At 35.0% G+C, this 24,885-nt stretch overlaps 1 protein-coding gene across 49 annotated transcripts in view; it reads right to left on the bottom strand.

The window, feature by feature from the left end:
* The window catches only part of RIMS2 (regulating synaptic membrane exocytosis 2), a 601,609-nt gene that overhangs the window by 250,174 nt on the left and 326,550 nt on the right, over positions 1-24,885 (bottom strand). For 30 of the 49 annotated variants that reach the window (XM_027973139.3, XM_027973138.3, XM_027973152.3 and 27 more), the window contains one exon: positions 23,938-24,091. In XM_027973139.3, the coding sequence (XP_027828940.2) occupies positions 23,938-24,091 (154 nt within the window). Of the gene's footprint in view, positions 1-7,485; positions 7,513-23,937; positions 24,092-24,885 lie in introns of all 49 variants that reach the window. The other 19 variants (XM_060393832.1, XM_060393859.1, XM_060393828.1 and 16 more) reach the window with 1 other exon arrangement.

The following is a 24,885-nucleotide window of genomic DNA, read 5'->3' on the forward strand; positions in this document are numbered from 1 at the left end:
AGGTTTATGTTGATCTATTCTGAGTAAACCTTATAATGGTGTGAAATGTGGATAGAGGTTCATTTTTAAAATCACTTGACCTTTTGTACCTGACACTTGATTTAGCATTTTTTAAAATTCAACCACATTGTTGTATGTATTAGTACTTTTTCCCCTGTTATTTATAGTAATCTGCTGTATGAATACTACTTCTGTCCATTATCAATAATGCTATACACTCATGTACAAGTCTTTGAGTGGATATTCATTTTCATGTCATCTGCCTGTCAGTGAGTTGCTACGTTATATGGTAAATTTATTTTTTTAATAAATCATCAAACTCTTTTCCAAAGAACTATACCATTTCATATTTCTAGCGGTAAATATATTAGGGTTTCAACTTCTCAATATCCTTGCCAAAATTTGTTATTATTCTTCTTTTGTATTTTATTGATTCTAGCTGGAGAAGGCAATGGCAACCCACTCCAGTGTTCTTGTCTGGAGAATCCCAGGGACAGTGGAGCCTGGTGGGCTGCCATCTGTGGAGTCGCACAGAGTCGGACACGACTGAAGCGACTTAGCAGCAGCAGCACTGGGTATGAATTGATAATTTCATGTGGTTAAAATTTATATTTCATTAGCAAATAATGATTTGGGGCATCTGTTCATGTGTTTATTTGTCATCTGTACATCTTCTTCCATGAAAACACAATACAATTTTTTTGCCCACTTTTTGATTGCATTATTTGTCTTGTTATTGAATTTTAACTTTTGTTTATATATTATGGGTGCAAGTCCTTTGTCAGATATATGATTTGCAAGTGTTTTCTCCAAAATACTTTGGAGTGGCTCATCTTTTTTACCTTCTTAATGGTGTCTTGAAACAAAACATTTTAAAATTTTATGAAGTCAAATTTATTTCCTCATTCTTCTATTGATTTTGTTTTTGGTATTGTATTAAAGACACTTCTGCCTAGCCTAAGGTAATATAGATCTCTCCTATGTTTTTTATTAAGAGTTTTATAGTCTTAGCTTATAGTCAGGTCTTTGATACATTTTTAAGTTGATTTTTGTGGATGGTGTGAGATAGGTTCTAAAATAATCTTTTAACATAAGGATATTTGATTGTTCCTGCACTATTAGTTATAAAGATAATACTTTTCTCACTGGGCTTCCTTTGCAGTCTGTTGAAAATCAGCTGACCATAAATATAAGGGCTTATTTTTAAATTCTAAATTAGATCACATTTATTTGTAGTTTATCATTTGGCCAGCACCACACTATTATGATTACTGCAGCTTTATATGTTTTGAAATCAGGAAATACAAGATTTCCAAATTTATTTTTGTTTTGGCTGTTCAGAATCTTTTGCATGTCTATATAAATTTTAAGATCAACTCGCTAATTTCAGCAAAAAATATCCTGCTTACATTTTGATATGGATTACATTGAATCTAAAACTCAAACTCAGGAAGAACTGCTATCTTAATAATATTGAGTCTTACAATCCATGAATGTGAAATATCTCTCAATTTATGTAAATTATCCATTAATTTTTCAACAATTTCTGTGACTTCTTTAGTATGCAAGTTTGCACTTATTTTTGAAATATATTCACAAGTATTTTAATTTATTTACTTTAAAATGAATAAAAATATGCTAAATTTCCTTTTCAAAATGTTAGTGGCTAGTATAAAAGATACAATTAAGATATTGTCCAATTATCTAGGAACCTTGCTGACATTGTTTATTAGCCTCAGTAGCTTTCTATGGATTCTTTACAATTTTTTATATACAGCATCATGTCATTTGTGAATAAAAACATTTCACTTCTTCCATTCCATTCTGAATGCCTTTTATTTAGTTTTCTTGCATCACTACTTTAACTAGAGTCTCCAATCCATTGCTGAATAGAAATGCTAAGAGGAGACATCCTTGCTTTGTTCCTAGTTAGGGGGGAAGCATTCAGTCTTTTACAATCAATAATGGTGTCAGCTGTAGGTTTTTGTAGGTTCTCTATATCAAAGTGAGGAAGTTCTCCCCTATTCCAACTTCACTGATCACTTCTTTCATGAGTGGGTGTTGGATTTTTTCATATATATCTTTTCATAGGATTATATGGTTTTTGTCCTTTTTTCATTAATATAGTGAATTGAGTTTTAGTTAGTAAACCAACTTTATATTACTAGGATAAATCCTTCTCAGTTACAGTGTATAACATATTGCTGGATTTGATTTACTAATTTTGTTGAGGATTTCTTCTTATGTTCACGGATCTTGACTTCTAGATTTCCTGTGATATGTTTGTCTGACTTTGGTATCAGGATAATATTGACCTAATGGAATTAATTGGAAAATAATTCCTTTTCTATTTTTCTCAAAGAATTTGAGACGTATTGGTATTTATTTTTACAAGTACCATAAAATTCATCATGTTCATCACTGGTAAAGCCACCAAGCCTAGGCTTTATTTGTGGGGAAATCTTCATTACTGATTCAACTTCTTTATATGTTATACATTTATTCAGATTTTTAAAATCTGTTTCTGTAATTTATGAATCTAGACATTTTCCCATTTCATCTAGGTTGTTTAATTTCATAGCATAAAAGTGTTCATTATATTCCTATGTGATTCTCCAGAGTATTCCCTTTAAATTCGGTTAAATTAGTAGGGATTTCCAAAGCATTTCAGTAATCTGTGTCATTTTCCTTGGTCAATTTTGTTCAGCTATTCAAAAATCATAGTTAATTTCTTTTTTATTTTTAAAAAATTAATCTAGTCTAACAATCTCTATAAATTTTCTCTAAGTAACTTGAAGCTTTATTATTACATGTTTAAATGTTGAGAATTGGTATTATCTCTTGATCAATTTACCCTTTTTTTTTTTTTTTTTAGTTTCTGAATTGTTTTTCTAATTTTTATTTTTACTTCATTTTGCTTTACAATACTGTATTGGTTTTGCCATACATTGACATGAATCAGCCACGGGTGTACATGAGTCCCCAATCCTGAACCCCCCTCCCACCTCCCACCCCACCCTTTCATTATTATAAAATAAACACTGTCCCTGGTAATATATTTGCTCTAAAATCTAATTTATCTAATATAACATAGGTAATTCATATTTCTTTTAATTTATATTAGCATATTATATCTTTCCTATTCTTTTCATTAAAACTCCTTCTGTTTTATATTTATAATGGGTTTCTTGTAGGCAGCATATGGCTGGGTCTTAAAAAAAAATCCAATCTCTGTCTTTTTATTGGGGTATTTTTACTATTTATACTTAATGTGATCATTGACTTTATTGGCTTATATTATCAACTTACTATTTATTTTCTAGTTGTCCCTTTGTTCCATTTTCCCTCTTTTTCTGTATTCCTTTCAATGAAAAGTTACTTTTCTGGCTTCATTTTCTCTTTTCTCCTGGCTTATTAGCACTAACACTTTATTTTGTGATTGGAGGGCTTACAGTACACATATTTAACTTATTACAATCTACATTCAATAATACACTCAGTAATCCATAAAAACACTATAGTCATACACTTCTATTTCTCCTCTCTTTACCTTTCTGCTGCTATTGTCATGTATTTCACATGTACTGCAAACCTTGTACTGTATTGCTATTTGTTTAAATAGTCAATTAAACATATTTAAACAAGAAAAAAATCTTATATATTTATCCATGAAGTTACCTTTTCTGATAGTCCTCTTTCTTTTATATACATTCATATTCTATATCTCTGTCTGGTATCATTCTTCTTCCTTTTGATTGCAGAAGGATTAAAGGACTTTCTTTAACATTTGTTAAGGGCAAGTTATGTGAACCGTGAATTTCCTGATGTTCAAGCTGGTTTTAGAAAAGGCAGAGGAACCAGAGATCAAATTGCTAACATCCGCTGGATCATAGAAAAAGCAAGAGAGTTCCAGAAAAAAAATCTATTTCTGCTTTATTGACTATGCCAAGGCCTTTCACTGTGTGGATCACAAGAAACTGTGGAAAATTCTGAGAGAGATGGGAATACCAGACCACCTGACCTGGCTCTTGAGAAATCTGTATGCAGGTCAGGAAGCAACAGTTAGAACTCGACATGGAACAACAGACTGGTTCCAAATAGGAAAAGGAGTGCGTCAAGGCTGTATATTGTCACCCTGCTTATTTAACTTATATGCAGAGTACATCATGAGAAATGTTAGACTGGAAGAAACACAAGCTGGAATCAAGATTGCCGGGAGAAATATCAATAACCTCAGATATGCAGATGACACCACCCTTATGGTAGAAAGTGAAGAGGAACTCAAAAGCCTCTTGATGAAAGTGGAAGAGGAGAGTGAAAAAGTTGGCTTAAAGCTCAACATTCAGAAAACGAAGATTATGGCATCTGGTCCCATCACTTCATGGGAAATAGATGGGGAAACAGTGGAAATAGTGTCAGACTTTATTTTGGGGGCTCCAAAATCACTGCAGATGGTGACTATAGCCATGAAATTAAAAGATGCTTACTCCTTGGAAGAAAAGTTATGACCAACCTAGATAGCATATTCAAAAGCAGAGACATTACTTTGATGACTAAGGTCCATCTAGTCAAGGCTATGGTTTTTCCAGTAGTCATGTATGGATGTGAGAGTTGGACTGTGAAGAAGGCTGAGCGCCGAAGAATTGATGCTTTTGAACTGTGGTGTTGGAGAAGACTCTTGAGAGTCCCTTGGACTGCAAGGAGATCCAACCAGTCCATTCTGAAAGAGATCAGCCCTGGGATTTCTTTGGAAGGAATGATGCTAAAGCTGAAACTCCAGTACTTTGGCCACCTCATGCGAAAAGTTGACTCATTAGAAAAGGCCCTGATGCTGGGAGGGATTGGGGGCAGGAGGAGAAGGGGACGACAGAGGATGAGATGGCTGGATGGCATCACGGACTTGATGGACGTGAGTCTGAGTGAACTCCAGGAGTTGGTGATGGACAGAGAGGCCTGGCGTGCTGCAATTCATGGGGTCGCAAAGAGTCAGACACGACTGAGCAACTGAACTGAACTGAACTGAACTGAAGGGCAAGTCTTCTGGTGATGAGCTCTTTCAGCAGTTGTGTGTTTGAAAAGATTTTATTTTGCTTTCATTTTTGTAGGAAATATGAATGGGCATGAATTCTAGATTGATATTTTTTCTTTGAGTATTCACATTGTTTCCTATGCAAAATCTGCAGTCATCTTTACCTTTATTTCTCAGTTATGTGTTGAGTTTATTTCCTCTCAATGCTACAAGATTTTCTATTTGTGATTAGTTTTAAAGAACATAATTTTAAGGTGCCTTGGTATATTATTTATGCTTCTTGTGCTTGGAGTTCAGTGACATTCCTGTATATGTAGGTTTATCGGTTTCCATCAAATTGGGCAATTGATCAGCCATTATTTCTTCAAATATCTTTGTGCTTCCGCCTCTCCTCTCCTGCAGGGGCTTAGGGACTTAAATTACCTGTGTATTAGATAGCTTCAAAGGTCCATATTGTCAAAGCTATGGTGTTCCAGTAATCACATACAGAATGTGAGTTGGACCATAATGAAAGCTGAGTGCCGAAGAATTGATGCTTTTGAACTGTGGTGCTGGGGAAGACTCTTGAGAGTCCCCTGGACTGCAAGGAGATCCAACAAGTCCATCCTAAAGCAAATCAGTCCTGAACAGTCATTGGAAGGACTAATGCTGAAGCTGAAACTCCAATACTTTGGCCACCTGATGTGAAGAACTGACTCATTTGAAAAGACCCTGATACTGGGAAAGACTGAAGGCAGAAGGAAAAGGGTATGACAGAGGATAAGATGGTCAGATGGCATCACTGATTCAATGCATATGAGTCTGAGCAAGCTCCAGGAGTTGGTGATGGACAGGGAAGCTTGGCATGCTGCAGTTCATGGGGTTGCAAAGAGTTGGACACAACTGAGCGACTGAACTGAATTGTTACAGCTCTTACTTAATTTTGGTTCATTTATGTCCTTTTAATGATTTTTTTTCCTTTTCTACATGCCTGGTAATTTTTAATTGGATGCCAGCCATTGTGAATTTTATATTGTATGTTGGATGCTTTTATATTCCTTTAAATATTCTTAAGCTTTCTTCTACATGGAGTTTTCATATAAACACTTCGTTCCTTTCAGTTCGTGCTTTAAAAATTTTTTTAACGTTATACTGTGTTCTATGGCTAACTATTCTTCACTACTGAGGTCAGACATTTCTGCATACTCAATACAATGTCCTGTGAAACTTGATGTTTCCAGACTCACTGGATAAAAAAAAAAAAAAGACCCTATTCTCAGGTATTGTTGCCTCTAATCCTTTTGGGTGGTTCTTTGCCCAGCATCGGGGCGATTCCTCCATTCACTCATTCATCAGCCTCGTCTGAACACTTGAGAGGGATCTTTAGTGGTGCTTGCGTCCCCTCTCTGCATAGTTCTCTCCTGTCCAGTAGTCTGTCTCCCTGCATTCAGCTCCATCGCCCTAACTCAGGGAATCTGTAGGTTCCATCTGGGCTCCTCCCACTATGCTGCGTGCAGGAAATTCTCTTCAACAGAATTAGGCAAGGGCAGTTACAGGGTTCAACTCATCTTAGTTCTCTCAGTAGTTCTTAGGGTTCTCTTAGCGGTAGCCTGATGCCCAGTGTTATTCAAACAGTTGTTTCTTGTACTTGTTCATTTTTGCTGTTGTTTTAAGGTGGGAAGGAAAGTCCAGCCCCTTTTACTCAATTCTGGTTGTAAACAGTAAGTCCTTCTTCATCTACTTCGTTTTCATTTAGGGACTGAAAACTCAGTCCACTATTCCTGTGGTTTTAAATACCTTTTTTCCTGATCTTACTTAAGAAATTAATTTTTTAAATACACAAGTTCATTAGACTAAATTTAAAATGTTACCTTATTAAAATTGTTAAAAACCGAGAAAAAGCTCAGAAAGCAGTTAAAAAACTTACCATCAGTTTAATAGCTTGGCATACTCTCTGCACATATATGAATTTAAAAGTCATAAAAACCTGAATCTATTTAGTTTTCCTTAAAAGATACGAAAAATGGCCAAAATGATGGAAACTACAGCAAACACTGCAGTTTTAATTATATTTTAATCTAACATATTTAGAACATTTAACACTATTCCTTCATAAGTCAAAAATATAGCAAATTGCATCCATATATATTCAAAAGTTCTGAAATAGTGCACATGATAACACAATAATACACTAAAACATACTTCATTGATGAAATAATACCATACTAAATGAGACAAGAGCAGACACACTAAAATCACAAATCACTATACTTCAACAAAAGGTTTTCAATACCAAAATAATAAAGATGTCAGCATGGGAGATACTGGAAAAGCTCTATAGGTAGAAAAAGAAAGCTAGTGACATTTTGTTTAGTCATTTTACATATGCACAATAGCCAGACAAAGCACAAAACAACAAACCAATTAAACTGTGCATATGAATTCATGCATTAAACACTGTGCATGCTAAAATTTACCTGAATTATATGAACATAAGGCTTTATCTGGAAAAAAAATTAAAATGTCAAAATGGATTTAAAACTCTTTACATGCAAAAGGGATATTAAAATCTAATTTCTGCTTCACACTACAGAAGGTCATTCAACATTTTCATTTAAAAATTTAAAAGGCCATACTAGTCAGAATAAAATAATGAAGGAATTATAAATTTTACTAGGAACTTTGAATACATGAAACAGTTAGAGGCTAAGAGAGAAGCACAAATTAGAGAAGGTACATAAAATAAAAAATTAATATAGGCCTGCCCTGCATACTAATGATTATCAATTCTATTTTATATCATATGGCCATATAACATACATTAACTGCATGACATAACTAAATGTAAGACATAACTGTTGCACACAGAAATTTGGCACACAAGAACTAATAAATTGAAGAGATAATAGAGAAACATTATTAATTTTGGAATTTCTGATTTTGGAAAAAGTATATCTTAAAACTGATTTCTTTTTGTACAAAGAAAACTGAAAATTCATAAAGAACAAGCTATTTTGACATTCGCATTCAATAAAAAATATAATTCATAGAAATCATCACAGTTAAGTTGCTGCTGCTGCTGCTGCTAAGTCGCTTCAGTTGTGTCCGCCTCTGTGTGACCCCATAGACGGCAGCCCACCAGACTCCCCCGTCCCTGGGATTCCCCCCCATCCCTGGGATTCTCCAGGCAAGAACACTGGAGTGGGTTGCCATTTCCATCTCCAATGCATGAAAGTGAAAAGTGAAAGTGAAGTCGCTCAGTCGTAAAAGACTATTAGCGACCCCATGGACTGCAGCCTACCAGGCTCCTCCGTCCATGGGATTTTCCAGGCAAGAGTACTGGAGTAGGTTGCCATTGCCTTCTCACAGTTAAGTTAGCAAAATACAAATTAGTTAGATTCATCTATTTCTAAATATTTACCAAGTTTCAAAAGGTAGCACAATATTAACGAATTGTTTTTATATTTAAAAGAAGAGTAAATTATCATCTGAGTATACATCAGAAATTTAAAGGAATCTATGAACTATCATGCCAAAAAAATACTAAGTAGTGAAAAAAATGCCATATTACCTGGAAAAAAGTAAATATTTATCCTAACACATCTCCGTTGTTAGCCAAAAGACAATAAATCACAGGAGGACAAAATAATAGGTTTTCTAGTTGTTATGGAATTTCAATGTTTAATTAAAATTTTTAAATGTGAATGACAATTCTAAACTTTACTTAACAGATAGAGAAGTAGTACACTATCCATTACTATACGTGATTAATCTGTCCCATTGGTAATCTATACATTGCTGGAATTATATAAAGTATTTTAAGGGAGAAAAAAACCCTTTATTTGGGACACTATAAAGGAATTTCATAAAACATAAATACAAAATTTTTCATAAATTAACAAAAAACTGAATCAACTAGATTAAACTAGGATTTTTTAAAAAATCAACACAAACCCTAATTCATTTGAGAAACACTATTAATCTATCTAGTTTCAAACTTACCTTACAACATTTTCATAAAAGAAAGACTATATTCATCATAAATGTTGTAAAGTAAGTTTGAAACCAGATAGATTAATAGTGTTTCCCAAATGAATTAAAGTTTGTGTCAGCTTTTTAAAAAATCCTAGTTTATGATAATCTTCCCTCAGTTTCCTTCTATTACTTTCATATATCAGCTTGGTTAAATATTTATGTTTTCCAGTCCCTTAATATTTCAAATTTTGTTAATTCTGAAATTAATTTTAGTATACAATATAAGGCAGTGCTGTGCTGGTAACGGAGAAGGCAATGGCACCCCACTCCAGTACTCTTGCCTGGAAAATCCCAGGGATGGGGAGCCTGGTGGGCTGCCGTCTATGGGGTCCCACAGAGTCGGACACGACTGAAGCGACTTAGCAGCAGCAGTGCTGGTAAAGGTTTGACAACTATCTCTCTGGTGGGAAAAAAGCCTTGATTTGTAACACATGCCTATTTCCATAATGTAAAAACTCCCATACAGCCAGTTTCAAGCTACCAAAGTCACTGTATGTGAAGGGAAGAGATGAATATACAATTGGCTCTATCTCCAGCATACTACTGGAAAAGAATTGTTGACCATACTGAAATTAAAATATAATTGGAAGAAATAATCCCAGAGGACATTACTATGGTAAACAAAGTAAAAAGACTTATGATTCTTCAAGATATTTAAAATTCTTATTATACCACAAAGGAAAAAGACAACTCTGAGAGTAACAGCAATTTTTACCCAAAAAAGAAAGACAAAGAAAATAAGAAGAGATAAAATTACAACAATTTTCTAAACAAGAAAAAAAGCAGAAGAAAAAGCAATATTTTAAAAGCTGTACAAAAATATATCACAAATAAATAGCTGATATTTCAAAATTGTCATATAAAGAGGAAATCACAAAACATGCAGCAAAAAATTGCAGGAAAATCATAAGTTAATAAATAAAAATAACACATTACTTTATAAAAGATATAATTGCTACAGTGTATGCCTAGCGTTCTGCAGTCCATGGGGTCACAGGGTTAGAGAATGAATAAGTTGCAGAGTTACAGACTTAGCAAATGAATAACAACCACAAATAAAATTTTAAATTGTAATATGAATTGGTATATAATATTTCCTTAAAACATTGAACATAATTGTAAATCTAACTAAACATCTATATCAAAAAAGTATTTTACATGCTGATACAATTAACATTTTCACTAGTTTTAAAATTCTCTGTAGATATTTTTGTATCATATCAAATACTGTTTATTAAATATTTAGAATGATGATATTCATAACCATACTTATTTGCCATATGCAAAATCATATTAATATATCCAAACCCTAGTATTTATAATGGATATATATTTAGTAAAAAATATTTTGGGAATGTTTAGTAATAAATAAAAATATAATTTTGGAATGTTCTCCCTTCTTCATGTCATTCTGATGTCTGTGTTCTTCAAAGGTAACTTTGAATCAGAAAACTTTGTTCTCGGGAACAGTGTCCAGATGTAACAATGCATCCTTGATAAAACTGAAAGTATGTGTATTGATAATATATAATAACTTTTTTCTCAAGAACATTATGAGGAAAGTATAATTTCATATCCTTCCTGTATATTGAATGATCTGGACATTATGGGTTAATGACAGATTTAACTGATCTAAGTTTACTAAAGTGAAAGTGAAAATTGCTCGTCTTGTCAAACTCTTTGGGACCTGGTGGACTGCAGCCCACCAGGCTCCTCTGTCCATGGAACTCTCCAGGCAAGAATACTGGAGTGGGTTGCCATTCCCTTCTCCAGGGGATCTTACAGACCCAGAGATTGAACCCAGGTCACCTGCTTTGCAGGCAGATTCTTTACAGTCTGAGCCACCAGGTTTACTATGCCCTTGTTTATTTCAAAGGTATTTGAGGATTTTCTGTAAAGTACTCTGTTGTTAAGAGGACCCCTCATATAGTTTGTTAAATTATTTATATCATTATTTCAATTATATACCACTCAGAGATGGTCTTATGTGATTTTTCTCTTTTTATTACTATTGGTCTACTAAATATGCCCTTGGGAAGAAAGGAACAATGGAATAATCAGTCCAACTACCAAGAAGTATAAGGCTTAATTCATTTTTAGTTTATAGAAATGCAAGTGATTTCTGTGTATTGAATTTGTATCCTACAACTTTGCTAAATTTACTGATTAGCTTTAGTAATTTTCTGATACTATCTTTATGGTTTTCTGTGTACAGTATCACTGTTTGTCATCTGCAAACAGTGAGAGCTTTACTTCTTTCCTGATCTGGATTCCTTTTATTTCTTTTTCTTTTCTGATTGCTGTAGCAAGGACTTTCAGAACTACACTGAATAACAGTTGTTAAAGTGGATACCCTTGTCTTGTTACTGATCTTAGTTGGAATGCTTTTAGTTTTTCACCATTGAGAATAATGTTTGCTTATAGACATCAAATAGGGCCTTTACTATGGTGAGGTAGGTTCCTTCTATGCCCATTTTTTGAAGAGTTTTAATCAAAAATGGGTGCTGAATTTTGTCAAAGGCTTTTTCTGCATCTATTGAGATCATAATATGGTTTTTATCTTTCAATTTGTTAATATGGTGTATCACATTGATTGATTTGCATATATTGAAGAATCCTTGCACCCTGGAATAAACCCAACTTGATCATGGTGTATGAACTTTTTGACATGCTGCTGAATTCTGTTTGATAAAGTTTTGTTGAGGATTTTTGCATCCACATTCATCAGTGACATTGGCCTGTGGTTTTCTTGTTTTGTGTTGTCTTTGTCTGGTTTTGGTATCAGGGTGATAACAGCCTCATAGACAGAGTTTGGAAGTATTCAAAACTTTTTCACTGTCAGTATTTAGAATGAAACATTTTACAAGTTTCAGACAAATAATCAAAGGATTACACTATTTCTTAGAACTGTATAAAGGGCATTAATTACTATAATCAATACAGAACAGAAGACACTAAAGTTTTCAAACTCCAGCTCTTTCTTCACAAATATCGTAAAATACCTAATATTTTAAATGATTTCAGGGAGTGAATATGAGTGTTTTCTGTCAAAGATATAGCTCCTCTGTCTTTTTAAAATTAAAATTTATGTTCATTATTTTAAGAATCACAATTTATAAAAAAAGTTTTCAAATTAGGAAAATGGATTATATGTAAAAATATTGCAAGATACTAATTAAAGCTCACATTTTTATTGCAGATATTTTCATAATAAATAGACAAATAGAGGAAAGCCATTTCCCCCTAATTTTTTCATTACAATTTAATGCTTTCTCTAATATTTACTATATTTAACTTGCTCCAATTCCAAAATACACGTCTACATTTATAAGCAAGATAGACATTTGTTTATATGATACAATGAAGAGAATTCCCTCCCCTCAAAGGACATTTTTCCCTGGTTGTAGCACATCAGGAGAAGTAATAAGTCGTGTTAAGATGCTATTCCTTTCATTCTTCTACCATCAGGTTCTATTTAAAAATTAGAATCTCCTAATCCTTAGCCTGGCACACAATGCTTTCTGCAGTGAGTCTCATCATAATAAATTCCCTTATGTCTCTACCTTCCCAAACATACAGTTCACTTCCCTCACCTCCATTTATTAAAATTCTACTTATTCTTTTCAGATCTAGCTAAAATACTCATCACCACTTGCACTATTCTCTCATATTTCTAAATTACTACAGCATTCCACAAAAGCTTAAATTTTAATTTTACAATCCTCTCTCTTATATGTGATTTTAAAAATTATACAAAGTTAGAAATTAATTATTGCATGACCCATACAGTTATAGAAATTATGTTTTATTATAGACTTTTGTGTTTCTTTGAATTAGGGACATATATCTTTCGGGATGGAAAGCTATGAGAGATGGAGAAACTACAGGCTTACTATGAGATTATGCTAAAAGACAGAAAAGAAAGAGGAGTGTAGATGGCTACAAAGAAGGCGGCTGCTGCTACTGCTAAGTTGCTTCAGTTGTGTCCGACTCTGTGCGATCCCATAGACGGCAGCCCACCAGGCTCGCTCGTCCCTGGGATTCTCCAGGCAAGAACACTGGAGTGGGTTGCCATTTCCTTCTCCAATGCAGGTAAGTGAAAACTGAAAGTGAAGTCGCTCAGTCGTGTCCGACTCTTAGCGACCCCATGGACTGCAGCCTACCAGGTTCCTCCATTCATGGGATTTTCCAGGCAAGAGTACTGGAGTGGGGTGCCATGAAGGCAAACCTTGCTAAAGGACAAGATTTGGTAGAATCTGTAAGGAGACAATGGTTAAAGAGCCTTGTAAATAATAGGAACCCAGGCTCTAGGACTTCTCCAGAGTCCAGTCTTATTTTAGGATTCCAGGATGGCAGCTACATGAAGTACCTCAGAAGCTGGATGCTAAGCACCACAGCAACCAGCATTAGTAACAATTTCTATGTGTAGACCTGGTTTCAGAAACCAATGCACACTGGGACATACCAGTGAAGCTCAAAAGAATAAAAATTAGTGGGTTTTTTCCCTGAATGTTGTCCTTTTTTAGGGTTTTCTAGAACCTCGGTTGAGAGTTGAGAGTAGGTAAGAAGGGTTAGGCTCATTGGAAAAGACTCTGATGCTGGGAGGGACTGGGGGCAGGAGGAGAAGGGGACGACCGACGATGAGATGGCTGGATGGCATCATGGACTCGATGGATGTGAGTTTGAGTGAACTCCAGGAGTTGGTGATGGACAGGGAGGCCTGGCGTGCTGCGATTCACGGGGTCGCAAAGAGTCGGACACGACTGAGCAACTAAACTAAACTGAACTGAAGAAGAAGGAATGACTGCTATTTGACTACAAAAATGGGAACCTAAGAGTCAGATTAAGTAAAATTTTTTAAAAAGTGTATTTCAAAGACAAGTTTGTAAATAATGGTTTTGCTTGCTACTTATGTATTATGTATCTTTGGATCAGTCACAATGTCAAGCACCATAAGCATAACAGGTGACTATGTGTTGATGTCATTAAAATAATGTGGATCTTGAAAGAAAGTAAGAAGGGAGAAAAAAAACAAATCAAAATTAAATGATATATACAATATTAAGCAAAATTTATAAGAAATTGCATGTTAATTTATAAATTATCCCAATAAAAGATAAACTTTTCCAAATGGATTTTAGAAAATAAAGTTTACAATTGTTTTCAATAGATAAATCTTAAATACAAGTACACAGAGAGCTGAAAATAAAAGGACTGAGAAACATATTCCATACCCAAAAAAAAAAAAAAAAAAAAAAAAGCAGCTGCAGCAAGAGTAACAATCAAACAAAGCATGTCTTAAGGAAAAAGTATTCCTAAGAGAGGCATTATGTAATGATACAATCAGCAGTCCATTAGGAAAAAAATATGACAATTCTAGTTTTGTATGCACCTAATAACATATCCTGAAAATATATATAACAAATAGTGACAAATCACAGGTGGAGATTTTAATATACCTCTCTCAATAACTGATGAAATAATCATATGAAAAATCAAGAAAAAAACCCCAGAATATCTGAAAAATGAAGTTAATAAACCCAATAAACAACATATGTTGAACAGGTACCAAACTATGACAAGATAAACATTCTTTTAAAGAACAATTACCAAAATTGATTACATACTATACCATAAAGCAAACAGTTAATTTTAAAGACTGCAATTATTCAAAGTGAATACTCCTACAAGATGGTTATTATGGTCAATTTCAAAGTTTTGCAAAATCCTAGAAAATCCCTAAAGCTTGAAAATGTAACAATATATTCCTAAAAAATCCAAAGGTAAATGAAAACACAATAATATATTATCACACCACATTAAAAATTATCTATGTATGCTTCTGATGAGATGACAAGAAACAAATGAAACTTAAAGGAAAAGTTTCCTATTGAGGAAAACAGAAATAGGAAAAAAAAATAATGGAAAAGAAAAGAAATATACAGCCTAAAAAGTAAACAAACAAAAAGTTTACTGTTTGAAAGACTAGTAGAATTGATAGCTCATCAGCAAATCTGACCAAGAACAATAAAAGGAAAAGGAACAAATTATCAATATAAGGGAAAAGAGGACATGACTACACATTCAACAGACATTAAACAGACAATAAGATGCTACTATGAACAAATTTAGTGCAAATTTTTTTCAAAATTGGAGAAATATTCAAATTCCAAGAAGAATCCAACCTAACAAACCTGACACATAAGAGCACATAAAATTTTGAATAGTTTTAAATCTAGTACAGAAACTGAAAATGTAATTCAGCACCTACAAAGAAATTGCCAACCCTGGTAACATAAATGGTGAATACTTCTAAACATGTACAGGAAAAAAATACCTATAATATACACATTCTTTCAAGCAACAGAAAATGAGGAACAATTTATGAAGCCAGAGAAGCACTGAAATAAAAGCTCGACAAGGATATTACAAAAAAGGATAATAAAAGACATCAAATAAAAAGAGAAGTAAAATTTCCTAATATTTTGTATGAATCCAGCAGCAGAATATGGATAACAAAAGCAAATAAGTTGTTACAAAAAGAAAGAAAACTTTTCTCCCTTCTCTCTCTCAGGAATACAGATGCAAAAATTCTACACATTTTAACAAACTGAATCCAGAGACAGATAAAATGATAATGCACCATGAGATACTTGGGTTTATTAAAGGAATGCAAGATAACTGTAACATTTTAAATCAATACAATTTACCAATTAGTGGAATAAGACTATATATCATATATTTATATCCACTTACACAGAACAAAAATAATATAATTCAAATCTATTCATGATTAAAACTTTTCATTCAACCAGGAATTAAACAGAACTTCTGGAATCTCCAAAAGTAGCATAAAAATCTTATGAAAATATCAAGAAATATAAATATAATATAAATATAAATAATTACAAAGAAAAATGGGCAAGAAATTTGACTAGGTTCTCCATAAAAGAGGATATCCAAATAGTCAATTAACTTAAGAAAAGGCTATTAGAGAAATGTAAATTAAAGCCACAGTGAGGTAATACTACACACCCACCTGAATGAGTGAATGAAAAGAACTAAAAATACCAAATATAAAGTAAGCATATAGGGAAACTCAAACCCTCATTCACTGCTGTAAGAAGTATACATTTGGATAGCTTGGGGAAACAGTAACACAATATCTACAGCAACCGAATATATGTATAGCCTCTTACCTACCTACTCTATTACTAGGTATATCCATAGCAAAAATGAACACATGTGATTACCAAAAGGCATGTGCAATAAGCACTCTCAGGAACAGTCAAAATCTGTAAGCAAACTGTTAATCAACTGTAGGCTTTTTTAATTAAACAATTTAATCCCCCAAACTAGTGATTGTAACTAAATACCTTCACATTATAACCTTCTTAGAAGGTTGCTAATAAACAACAGTATATCAAAATTTGTAAATAGTTTAAATCCCACTTTAAAGCCAAGATAAGCAATTCCTTTGTATAGTTATTACCTCTGACCAAAGCATAAGAATTCACTTAGACAAATAGCTTTCATAACCAACCTAAAAATAAGATATACTGGTGTATATTTATAGAAATAAATTGTATATGGCAATGAAAATGATAAACAACTTCAATTATATGCAACAGTATTTATGAGTCATACAACATAGTGGTAAGGGAAAAAGTCACATATTATATATGTGATACAATATATAAACATATTGTGCAATCTCATTTCTACAAAATTCACATATGTGTGAGTATTCCATTTATATGAAATTAAAAATAAGTGAAAGTATTCTATCATATGTTATTGACAGTGGGAATAATTACTGGAAGAGAGCAGCAGAGAGCCTGGAAAGATGTAAATGATGTTTTATTTCTTGATGTGGGTGCTAGTTACACGTTGTGGTTTCTTACTCAAAATTGATCCATGAGTATATTCACAATTTACACATATTTTTATATGAATTCTATACATCAGTAAAAAGTCTACATAAAGACGTAGAGTTCTAGACTTATGGACACAGCGGAGGAAGGGGAAGGTGGGACGAATTGAGAGAGTAGCACTGAAATGTATATATTACCATGTGTAAAATAGATAGCTAACCGGAAGTCGCTATACAATGCAGGGAGCTTAGCCCGGAGCTCTGTGACAACCTAGAGGGGTGGGACAGGGTGGGAGATGGGAGGGAGGTTCAAGAAGGAGCGGACATATGTATACCTATCTCTGATTCATGTTTATGTATGGCAGAAACCGACACAACATTTTAAAGAAATTATCCTCGAATTAAAAATAAAAATGTAGAGTTCTGCTTCTGAGAATAACAGGGTAGCTTATATCAAACTAACTCTCCTGTCAGTAATAATTCTAAATTCTAGAAAAAATATTTTAATACAAAACTATTCAGAGATACCAGAGAACAAAGTCAGGCAGAAATTGGCAATATGACCCTTAAAATAAAAGAAAGAAAGTGAAAGTCACTCAGTCGTGACCAACTCTTTGTGACCCCATGGAGTATAGTTCATGGAATCCTCCAGGCCAGATATACTTGAGTGGGCAGCCTATCCCTTCTCCAGGGGATCTTCCCTTCCTAGGCATCGAACTGGGAGGATTCTCTACCAGCTGAGCTACAGAGAAGCCCAAGAAAAGGACCTATTTGACCAGTTTTCTCTTAATGGGCTTCCCCATATGGTTTACTGAAGAGAAATTACAGCTCAGCAAAAAACCTCAGTCTTACAAGACTGAGAAGCCAGAGATCAGAATTCAGAATTGTGAGAGCAGCTGTAATTGTACAGAAATCCTGGAATGGAGGGAGCCAGAGAAGGAGGAGATCAGAAACTTACACTTACTGGTCCCCAAAATTCTTGCCTAAAACTATAAACTGCAAAGAGAAAAACAAGAAGAAACCTAGCAGAAAGTCACAGTCGAAAGGCTAAACGGTCTGCAAGATTTCAACAACTTCCTGATGTATAGGATACAGAGTTTGGAGTTTAAATCCTATTATTATAGGTTTTGGCCAAAATCTTAAACTCTGTTTAGAGTTCAAAACTTAGACATAAGAACCACAAATTAGACTAAGGATTATAACTTAGAACTATGTAAAGGGTCAAAATAGAAAAAAAATAAAATAAAAAATGAAACACATCTTCCATTGATTTTAAGTGATCCTTCAGTAATTTCACTGTCTGCTAAAATAAAACACAATATTCTTCAAAATTCAGTCTCTAAAGTATATTAAACACAATGTCCAGTACAAAAAAACATTAGTAGATATATAAAACATACAGAATGTGATCCCTAGGCAAAGAAAGAAAGAAAAATATTAATAAGCCCACAAAAGACTAAGATGTTGGAATTTGTATACTTTAAAATAAATACTATATATAGCTTGATGGCTGGATGGCATCACTGACTCGATGGACATGAGTTTGCGTAAACTCTGGGAGTTGGTGATGGACAGGGAGGCCTGGTGTGCTGCGATTCATGCGGTCACAAAGAGTCAGACACAGCTCAGCAACTGAACTGAACTGATAGATAGCTTTAAAAAGTTATAGTATTATACATATAGATATAAATTATATTATATTTCATATATATCTCACATATGAGAAGGCAATGGGACCCCACTCCACTACTCTTGCCTGGAAAATCCCATGGATGGAGGAGCCTGGTAGGCTGCAGTCCATGAGGTTGCTAAGAATTGGACACGACTGAGCAACTTCACTTTCACTTTTCACTTTTATGCATTGGAGAAGGAAATGGCAACCCACTCCAGTGTTCTTGCCTGGAGAATCCCAGGGACAGAGGAGCCTGGTAGGAGGCCGTCTGTGGGGTTGCACAGAGTCAGACATGACTAAAGTGACTTAGCAGAAGTAGCATGTGTATATAAAATATAATCCTATAAATTCTTTAACATATCTACATATACCTACACATGAGCTTCACAGGTGGCTCAGTGGTAAAGAATCTGCCTGCCAATGCAGGAGATACAGGTTCCATCCCTGGGTGGGGAAGATCCCCTGGAGAAGGAAAGGGCAACCTGCTCCAGTATCCTTGCCTGGGAAATCCCATGGACAGAGGAGCCTGCTGGATTACAGTCCAAGGGGCTGCAAAGAGTCTGACATGACTTAGAGACTAAGCAAGCACACATCGGCCCACACACATTTGTTTGTATATACATACACACATATAATAAAACAAGGGGAACAGGAAAGATATAGTAACTTCTAAGAAAACCAAATACAAAATTTAAATGAAAAATATAATGTATTTAATAAGACAATTCACAGAATTTTTTTTCTGGAAAACTGAACACATGACTGAACAAAATATCAGTCAACTTGAAGACAAGTAAATAAAAATAATCAAAACTGAGGAAGAGAGGAAAAAATTATAAAACAACAACAACATAGACCCAGTAACCTATGAAAAAATGTCAAAAGATCTTTGCATGAAATGTTCCCTTGGTATCTCTAATTTTCTTGAAGAGATTTCTAGTCCTTCCCATTCTGTTGTTTTCCTCTATTTCTTTGCATTGATCGCTGAGGAAGGCTTTCTTATCTCTCCTTGCTATTCTTTGGAACTCTGCATTCAGATGCTTATATCTTTCCCTTTCTCCTTTGCTTTTCGCTTCTCTTCTTTTCACAGCTATTTGTAAGGCTCCTCAGACAGCCATTTTGCTTTTTTGCATTTCTTTTCCATGGGGATGGTCTCGATCCCTATCTCCTGTACAATGTCAGGAACCTCTGTCCATAGTTCATCAGGCACTCTATCTATCAGATCTAGTCCCTTAAATCTATTTCACACTTCCACTGTATAATCATAAGGGATTTGATTTAGGTCATACCTGAATGGTCTAGTACCCCACATCCAAGGTAAGAGAAACCCAAGTAAGACAGTACGTGTTGCAAGAGGGCATCAGAGGGCAGACACACTGAAACCATACTCATAGAAAACTAGCCAATCTGATCACACAGACCACAGCCTTATCTAACTCAATGACATTAAGCCATGCCATGTGGGGCCAAGATGGGTGGGTCATGGTGGAGAGGTCTGACAGAGTGTGGTCCACTGGAGAAGGGAATGGCAAACCACTTCAGTATTCTTGCCTTGAGAACCCCATGAACAGTATGAAAAGGCAAAACGATAGGATACTGAAAGAGGAACTCCCCAGGTCAGTAGGTGCCCACCATGGTACTGGAGATCAGTGGAGAAATAACTCCAGAAAGAATGAAGGGATGGAGCCAAAGCAAAAACAATACCCAGTTGTGGATGTGACTGGTGATAGAAGCAAGGATATGATGCTGTAAAGAGCAATATTGCATAGGAACCTGGAATGTTAGGTCCATGAATCAAGGCAAATTGGAAGTGGTCAAACAGGAGATGGAAAGAGTGAACATTGACATTCTAGGAGTCAGCAAACTAAAATGGACTGGGTCGGGTGAATTTAACTCACATGACCATTATATCTACTACTGTGGGCAGGAATCCCTTAGAAGGAATGGAGTAGCCATCATGGTCAACAAAAGAGTCCAAAATGCAGTACTCGGATACAATCTCAAAAACGACAGAATGATCTCTGTTCATTTCCAAGGCAAACCGTTCAATATCATGGTAATCCAAACCTATGCCCCAACACTGAATTAGCTGAAGCTGAATGGTTCTATGAAGACCTACAAGACCTTTTAGAACTAACATCCAAAAAAGAAGTCCGTTTCATTACAGGGGACTGAAATGCAATAGTAGGAAGTCAAGAAACACCTGGAGTAGCAGGCAAATTTGGCCTTGGAGTATGGAATGAAGCAGGGCAAAGGCTAATAGAGTTTTGCCAAGAGAACACACTGGTCATAGCAAACACCTTCTTCCAACAACACAAGAGAAGACTCTACAAATGGACATCACCAGACGGTCAACACCAAAATTAGATTGGTTATATTCTTTGCAGCCAAAGATGGAGAAGCTTTATACAGTCAGCAAAAACAAGACTGGGAGTTGACTGTGGCTCAGATCATGAATTGCTTATTGCCAAATTCAGACTTAAATTGAAGAAAGTAGGGAAAACCAATAGACCATTCAGGTATGATACAAATCAAATATACTTACTTACTAACACCCTAACATCTGGTCCCATCACTTCATGGGAAATAGATGGGGAAACAGTGGAAACAATGTCAGACTTTATTTTTTGGGGCTCCAAAATCACTGCAGATGGTGACTGCAGCCATGAAATTAAAAGACTCTTATTCCTTGGAAGAAAAGTTATGACCAACCTAGATAGCATATTCAAAAGCAGAGACATTACTTTGCCGTCTAAGGTCCGTCTAGTCAAGGCTATGGTTTTCCTGTGGTCATGTATGGATGTGAGAGTTGGACTGTGAAGAAAGCTGAGCACCGAAGAATTGATGCGTTTGAACTGTGGTGTTGGAGAAGACTCTTGAGAGGCCCTTGGACTGCAAGGAGATCCAACCAGTCCATTCTGAAGGAGATCAACCCTGGGATTTCTTTGGAGGGAATGATGCTAAAGCTGAAGCTCCAGTACTTTGGCCACCTCATGCGAAGAGTTGACTCACTGGAAAAGACTCTGATGCTGGGAGGGATTGGGGGCAGGAGGAGAAGGGGACGACAGAGGATGAGATGGCTGGATGGCATCATGGACTCAATGGACATGAGTTTGAGTGGACTCCGGGAGATGGTGATGGACAGGGAGGCCTGCGTGCTGCGATTCATGGGGTCGCAAAGAGTTGGAAGCGACTGAACTGAACTGAACTGAACTTGAACCTGTCATTGATGAGCAACACACACTTAGCAGATGGTAATGTCTTTAACTTTCTGACTACCCCTGAGTGTTATCTCCTAATCTTCCTTTATCACATCATTTTTTCCCATCTTTATGCCTACACATTGCTGCTGCTGCTGCTGCTAAGTCGCTTCAGTTGAGTCCAACTCTGTGTGACCCCCATGGACCACAGTCTACCAGGCTCCTCCGTCCATGGGATTGTCCAGGCAAGAGTACTGGAGTGGGTTGCCACTGCCTTCTCCACACACTGCTAATAAATTATAATAAAATTTTAATGTAAAACACCAAATTCAGTCATACATTCAAATACTGAAAATTAATTTTATTAGAAGTTAATTGATAGTGGCAAGACTCATACAGTATAACATGGAGTTATTATTTCACCTAGGGGTTAATTTAATATTATTAATGATTATTTAACAGAGGAAGCATTGTAAGGATGGAAAATATTAATATTTGCAAAACTGATTAAATTAACTTCAAGAATATCCATGATTATACAGATAACTAGAAAGTCCTTTATTCTCATCATACCTTACATAAACTATTCTTAGCTAGGGAGGGAAAAAATGAAAATTATTGGTAGATTTAAGAGTTTCAAATACTAAGAGTCATCAAACCTACTCTTTATTGCAATAACAACTAGAGTAAATAGAGAAGAGGCCAGTGCTGCAAGAAAGGGCAATAGAAGCTAGCATTAATGGCCTATAAACCTCATCTACAGGAATTAGTAGAAAATGAATTATACTAGCAACCTTCATGTAGTAATTCATCATCCTACACTATGATTTAGAGACAATGTACTGAGTAGATTACAGGGTCAGAAAGAGCAGACACTCTAAATTTAGTCAACATACATTTCATGATAATGTAGTTACAACAAACAATATTGTGATAGCAACTGCAAATAAAGGTGTCTGGGTGTTCACTCTGGGGGGAATTGAAAAAAGTGAGTGCTGTAAAATTAGTGTTAAATTAATCCCCTCCAAGGGTAAGAGGTTATGTCTAATGGAAATAAAATTCCAGTAATTAGATTATTTTAAAAAGAAGTTGATACACATCTCTATGCTCTCCTATGACTAATTATTCCATAAAGTCAATGCTTTGCTCTAATTCTCTATTCAACAACCTTCTGATATGTAATTCAGCCCTTTATTCATCAGAAAGGCTGTGATCCATTTATACAAGAGTTATTTGTTATATGGTCAAGTATCTTTACCATGACTGATGTCATGATGACACAGTATTTATGCTTATAAATTTGTACTTCGGAAATTTAGTTAATCTCAATCAGCTCCCTATTACTTGACAAAAAAGTTGCTAAACCTGAAACATGATGGCTCCATGAATACTATCCAAAGCAAAAAGCATCCACTTCACCTATCACAAAGATTCGTCAGAAAAAAACAAATAAACGTGAGCTGCAAGATCAACAAACCAACAACGCCATTTTCCGTTTTCAATGAGGAAGATATTTCTGAGTTTCCATCAAGATTCTCTGAATAATCTATTTTATAGTCTGGACTGTGCATAATTCAGGATAAAATGCAAACACTGATAACAACAATGGTATCAGTTTATACTCCTGAGATTAACTCCTAGAATAGAACCATTCTGTGATGTATTATTTCCATTTTCTAAATGAAGAAAGCGAAACAGAGAGAGATGACCTACCTCAAGTCATACAATTGTTAAATGAGAGAATTAAAACTTAATGTTTGTAGACATGGTTTCAACCACTATGCTATACTTTTATCCTATATATTCCTAAAATATTTGGCTTAATGAAGGTAGAAATCATAATTTCAGATATCTACAGCTACATGACCAAATTCTACTACATTAACTATTTCATTTCTATATTTTAGATTCTAAGAGGTAAAGTTAAAACATTGTGAAGTTTTAACACAGTGAAGCACAGTGTGTCACACTGCGATAAGTGAATACAACATGCATTCAGTTAAGTGTGTCAATTTAAAAGCTTTAAGAATAGCAATGAAAATACTAATAGATACCTGTTAACACCCATAACGGTGTCCGTAAATTCTCTGTCATATATATCATCCAAGATGTTTCAATAAATATATGAAAAATTTTACTGAAAACTTACTTTGCAGCCTCCGTGTTGGGCTCTCTCCATGGAGCTGTCGCCGTGGCATATATGGTGAAGGATGGGGAAGTGGCAATGAAGAAACATCATGAGTCTGAAGCTTGTACCAATGTGGCTCATCATCTAATAATGCTGTTTCTAATTCAATTAAAATCTACAAAGCCAAGAGACAAAGAATTGTCATATGACAACAATATAGAAATTCTATGAAATGATTTCATTATAATAGTAATGTTGTTTGGTCAAAAGCAAGGTTATACAGTAGAATTGCCCATATGCTCAACACTAGTTAAATATATAAATATTTATAACTCATTGACTTAACAGCTTTATATACCTAAGGCATTTATTTTGTAGCTCTTTGAACTACTGGAGGCTGTAGCAGACCCTCTACTAGAGGCTGTTAAATATGACATTGATGAGATGTTCGGATGGCATCACCGACTCAATGGACATAAGTTTGAGTAAACCCCAGGAGTTGGTGATGGACAGGGAGGCCTGACATGTACAGTCCATGGGGTTGCAAAGAGTAGGACACAACTGAGCGACTGAACTGAACTGGAAGAGAACTTATCACTAAATGTCGGTAAATATAACTAATATATGTATACTGTTTTACGGTTTTAAGCTTACATTCATTAGCTTAACCTTTACAAATTCTGAAACGGGGATATAGAAACAAGTTAGAAATGCTTACTGTGTGTTAAGCACCATGTCACGAAGTGAAGTGAAGTGGAGTCGCTCAGTCATGTCCGACTCTTTGCGACCCCATAGACTGTAGCCTACCTTCCTCCATGGGATTCTCCAGGCAAGAGTACTGGAGTGGGTTGCCATTTCCTTCTCCATGTTATACATTATCTTAATTCTTGGGTAAAAACTACTAGGTTGGTCTTATTAGTCAACTTTTTACAGATAAGCATACCAAGGTTGAAAAAGATTTAAAAAATT

The sequence above is a fragment of the Ovis aries genome, chromosome 9, assembly GCF_016772045.2.
Source record: "Ovis aries strain OAR_USU_Benz2616 breed Rambouillet chromosome 9, ARS-UI_Ramb_v3.0, whole genome shotgun sequence".
Classification (NCBI taxonomy): domain Eukaryota; kingdom Metazoa; phylum Chordata; class Mammalia; order Artiodactyla; family Bovidae; genus Ovis; species Ovis aries.